The sequence below is a fragment of the Myxocyprinus asiaticus genome, chromosome 40 (genome assembly GCF_019703515.2).
Source record: "Myxocyprinus asiaticus isolate MX2 ecotype Aquarium Trade chromosome 40, UBuf_Myxa_2, whole genome shotgun sequence".
NCBI lineage: Eukaryota > Metazoa > Chordata > Actinopteri > Cypriniformes > Catostomidae > Myxocyprinus > Myxocyprinus asiaticus.
In genome coordinates, this window is record NC_059383.1 from 40,271,301 (window position 1) to 40,276,300 (window position 5,000).

Here is a 5,000-nt window from a genome sequence, read left to right on the forward strand (position 1 = left end):
ATGAGTGTGAGTGAGTGTGTGAGAGTGTATGTGTGAATGAGTGTGAGTGAGTGTGTGAGAGAGAGTATGTGTGTGTGTGAGTGTGTGTGTGTGAGTGTGAGTGAGTGAGAGTGTGTGTGAGTGAGTGTGAGTGTGTGTGAGTGAGTGTGTGAGCGTGTATGTGTGAATGAGTGTGAGTGAGTGTGTGAGAGTGTATGTGTGAATGAGTGTGAGTGAGTGTGTGAGAGTGTATGTGTGAATGAGTGTGAGTGAGTGAGTGAGAGAGAGTATGTGTGTGTGTGAGTGTGTGTGTGTGTGTGTGTGAGTGTGAGTGAGTGAGAGTGTATGTGTGTTTTTGAGTGTATATGTGTGTGTTTGTGTATGTATGTGTGTGTATGTGTGTGTGTGTGTGTGTACAGGTTTTGCTATACTTGTGAGGACCAAGTATTGAGAATCAACCTGTTCAGTGAGGACATTTCTGGTTGTGAGGATCTTTTGGGTGGTCCTCACAAGGGAAATAACATACTAAATGATGTTTTATTGAAAATGTAAAAATGCAGAAAGTTTTTTGTGAGGGTTAGGTTTAGGGGTAGGGTTAGGATTAGGGGACAGAATCTATAGTTTGTACAGTATAAAAATCATTATGTCTATGAAGAGTCCTCATAATGATAGCAAAACCAACATGAGTGTGTGTGTGTGTGAGGGTGAGTGAGTGAGTGTGTGTGTGAGTGAGAGTGAGTGTGTGAGTGAGTGTGTGTGAGTGAGAGAGTGTGTGTGTGTCTGTGTCTGTGAGTGTATGAGTGAGTGTGTGTGAGAGTGTGTGTGTGTGTGAGTGAGTGTGTCTGTGAGTGTATGAGTGAATGTGGGGGTGAGTGAGTGTATGTGTGTGAGTGAGTGTGTCTGTGAGTGTATGAATGAGTGTGTGTGTGTGAGTGTGTGTGAGTGTATGAGTGAATGTGGGGGTGAGTGAGTGTGTGTGTGTGTTTGTGTGTGCGGGCGTGTGTGTGTGAGTTTGTCTGTGAGTGTATGAGTGAGTGAGTGAGTGTGGGGGTGAGTGAGTGTGTGTATGTGTGTGTATGTGTGAGTGAGTGTGTGTGAGAGTGTATGAGTGAGTGTGGGGGTGAGTGAGTGTGTGTGAGAGTGTGTGTGTGTGTGAGTGTGTCTGTGAGTGTATGAGTGAATGTGGGGGTGAGTGAGTGTGTGTGTGTGCGCGCGTGTGTGTGAGTGTGTCTGTGAGTGTATGAGTGAGTGAGTGAGTGTGGGGGTGAGTGAGTGTGTGTGTGTGTAAGTGTGTGTGTGTGTGTGTGTGTGTGAGTGAGTGTGTGTGAGAGTGTATGAGTGAGTGTGGGGGTGAGTGAGTGTGTGTGAGTGAGAGAGTGTGTGTGTGTCTGTGTCTGTGAGTGTATGAGTGAGTGTGTGTGAGAGTGTGTGTGTGTGTGAGTGAGTGTGTCTGTGAGTGTATGAGTGAATGTGGGGGTGAGTGAGTGTATGTGTGTGAGTGAGTGTGTCTGTGAGTGTATGAATGAGTGTGTGTGTGTGAGTGTGTGTGAGTGTATGAGTGAATGTGGGGGTGAGTGAGTGTGTGTGTGTGTTTGTGTGTGCGGGCGTGTGTGTGTGAGTTTGTCTGTGAGTGTATGAGTGAGTGAGTGAGTGTGGGGGTGAGTGAGTGTGTGTATGTGTGTGTATGTGTGAGTGAGTGTGTGTGAGAGTGTATGAGTGAGTGTGGGGGTGAGTGAGTGTGTGTGAGAGTGTGTGTGTGTGTGAGTGTGTCTGTGAGTGTATGAGTGAATGTGGGGGTGAGTGAGTGTGTGTGTGTGCGCGCGTGTGTGTGTGAGTGTGTCTGTGAGTGTATGAGTGAGTGAGTGAGTGTGGGGGTGAGTGAGTGTGTGTGTGTGTAAGTGTGTGTGTGTGTGTGTGTGTGTGTGAGTGAGTGTGTGTGAGAGTGTATGAGTGAGTGTGGGGGTGAGTGAGTGTGTGTGAGAGTGTCTGTGAGTGTATGAGTGAATGTGGGGGTGAGTGAGTGTGTGTGTGTGTGCGCGCGTGTGTGTGTGAGTGTGTCTGTGAGTGTATGAGTGAGTGAGTGAGTGTGTAAGTGTGTGTGTGTGTGTGTGTGTGTGAGTGAGTGTATGAGTGAATGAGTGAGTGTGTGTGTGTGTGTGTGTGTGTGTGTGTGTGTGTGTGAGTGAGTGTGTGTGAGAGTATATGAGTGAGTGTGGGGGTGAGCGAGTGTGTGCGTCATCTCTTTTGCTCTGTTGTGTTTTAAATATTCAGTGAGCTCCACTTTAAGCAAAAAGAGAGTCTGAAATCTGATAAAATCCCCTCACAGGACACGTCTCTGACGATTCATTAATAAATAATTCAGAGAGATTGAAGAGTTTGTGTCCTGACCTCAGCTCATCTCTACATCACTGACGCAAAATTCCTGTTTTATAGTTGAATTTCACATTTGAGGCTATTTTTGGGAATAAATACTAGCTCCTACTTAATGCATACAGTGCAGTATGTGTTGTATATTGCCCACTATTCTTTAAAAGGTAACACTTCACAATAAGGTTGTATTTGTAAACATTAGTTAATTCATAAGTATCGCAAACTACCAACAAATAGCATTTATTAATCCAGTGTGATTAATTACATTAAAAAATAAAGTGTTAAAAAAATAACAATCATGTCCACAGATCATAATAAGGAATTAAACAATATATTGCCTTCTAAAGCCTTATCAATGCTTTACTTGTCTCCCACAATAATGTAATGCATTTTAATTATCTGAATTATTGTTTTTGCAATAAATATTATATTTATAATTATTTAAATATAAACATTTAAAATTATTTAATCATTATAAATTTAATTGTTATTTGAGGGGCTTTATATATGCGATTAATTGTGATTATTTTTATTAATTAATCGGCATATGTAATTAATTTGAAAAATTGTAATCGATTGACACTGTGGCACAAAGCTGATAAACAGTGATGATATTTAGTACTCTTATTTGTGTGATATTGCTTAAATATAATAATAATGATAAAAAAATAATGATATTTAATATAAAACAATAAAATGTTAAATTATTATTATAATGAGTATTATTATTATTACTTCTACACATTACGTTTGTACATGTACATATTACATTGAATATTAAATTTTTCTATTAAGTAATAAGTAGTGCTGTCAGCTGATTAAAATGTTTAAATCGCAATTAATTGCATAATTTTCCACAGTTAATCGCGATTAATCGCAGATTTTGAAAGTGCTAAAATTTGACTCTACATATACTTATTTTCCTGTCAAAATGCATTTATTTCCTTTTTAGGAAAGAAAACAAAACAATATGTAACACTATAATGCTTTATTAACATTTTCCAAATATAAAAGATAAATATAAAGATAAATATGCACTAAAACAGCACCAGTGAAACAAAGTTTTCCAAAGTCTAAGTGGGAGGTTGACTAATTGAAAGAACTAGTCCTCCCATAGGTTGCATATTCATTGCAATGGTCATTAAATCTCTTAAACACTCATCCTCCACAATATCCATTTTGCTACAGCAATCAATGCCAACATCAGATGATACTCGACTGTTATTCGGTGGGAGGTTTTACTCACCGCGGTCTGAGAGCGCTTGTAGACTGTTTGTAGAAGCGTTCGTGCAGCAGTTGAGTCCTCGTATTGATTGGCTGAGATTCTCCACTGATCCCGGCTGACTGACGCGGTCCAGATCCATATTACTGCCACTCAAACGATTACACACCCTTCAGAGATGACACAAACACCATCAGAACTTCAACGTATCTCTCATACATCATGTTGGTTAGATGAGTCTTCTTCACCTGTTTAACAGAGCGCTCTTCAGCACGTTCATATTGTTAGATGAAGTCTCATGCGAGTGTGTGTAGAGCGAGTCAAGATGAGGTTGTGGTAATTAGAATGACTGAATTCCCTCGTTATGTCATTATACCATTATCTCCCTGTCTCTCTGTCCATTTGAGAGAAGCCACATCAAAGTTTGTCCAAGTACAGCTTAAAATATCTCCTACACACAGTGAACTGCATTTAAATTGTTGCATGTTTCTGTAGCTCAACTGTTAGTGTATGGCGCTTGCTTTCTGTAATGTATAAGCATCATAACGCACTTCAAATAAGAGCGTCTGCCACATGCAAATGTGAATGTCATCTTCATTAAACCATGCAATTATTAGTGCAATTGCAAACGTCCTCACCTTCAGAGAGGAAACAAAAGAATGGATGCATTTACTCATTCTTTTACAAGTATTCACAGAAAGTTTCATGAGTATTTATTTATTTATTTCTCCCCTTTTCTCCCCAATTTGGAATGCCCGATTCTCACTACTTAGTAGGTCCTCGTGGTGGTGCGGTTACTCACCTCAATCCGGGTGGCGGAGGACAAGTCTCAGTTCAATCCGCACATCTTATTACGTGACTCGTTGTGCATGACACTGCGGAGACTCACAGCATGTGGAGGCTCATGCTACTCTCCGCAATCCACGCACAACTTACCACACGCCCAATTGAGAGCGAGAACCACTAATCACGATCCACGAGGAGGTTACCCCATGTGACTCTACCCTCCCTAGCAACCGGGCCAATTTGGTTGCTTAGGAGACCTGGCTGTAGTCACTCAGCACTCAGCATCAATACTCATTGAGCTACCCAGGCCCCCAAGTTTCATGAGTATTAAAATCCTCATTTAGACAATAGACACACACTTACACAGCTATCTAACTGAAGAAAACACACAGACTTCTATTGTTTTTATATATACGGCTAATTATAATGACAACAGAGTAACCCAAAACCAACTACTAAAAGGAAACTTATTTATGAATCATGTTTACCTTTAACAACATAAACTCTGGTGCATTTTTGGGCTACCACCAGCAATTTTACACACTCAAATTTAAAAGCTCACCATTCACACATACTGTGGACAAATAGCAAAAAAAAACCACATTTCTCAGATTATTCATAACAATCTCATGACGAAAATAAA

At 40.5% G+C, this 5,000-nt stretch overlaps 1 protein-coding gene across 4 annotated transcripts in view; it reads right to left on the reverse strand.

The window, feature by feature from the left end:
• Positions 1 to 5,000, reverse strand: part of LOC127430814 (inactive tyrosine-protein kinase PRAG1) — a 37,788-nt gene that overhangs the window by 10,255 nt on the left and 22,533 nt on the right. For all 4 annotated transcript variants that reach the window (XM_051680904.1, XM_051680906.1, XM_051680905.1 and 1 more), the window contains one exon: positions 3,596 to 3,741. In XM_051680904.1, the coding sequence (XP_051536864.1) occupies positions 3,596 to 3,741 (146 nt within the window). The remainder of the gene's footprint in view (positions 1 to 3,595; positions 3,742 to 5,000) is intronic.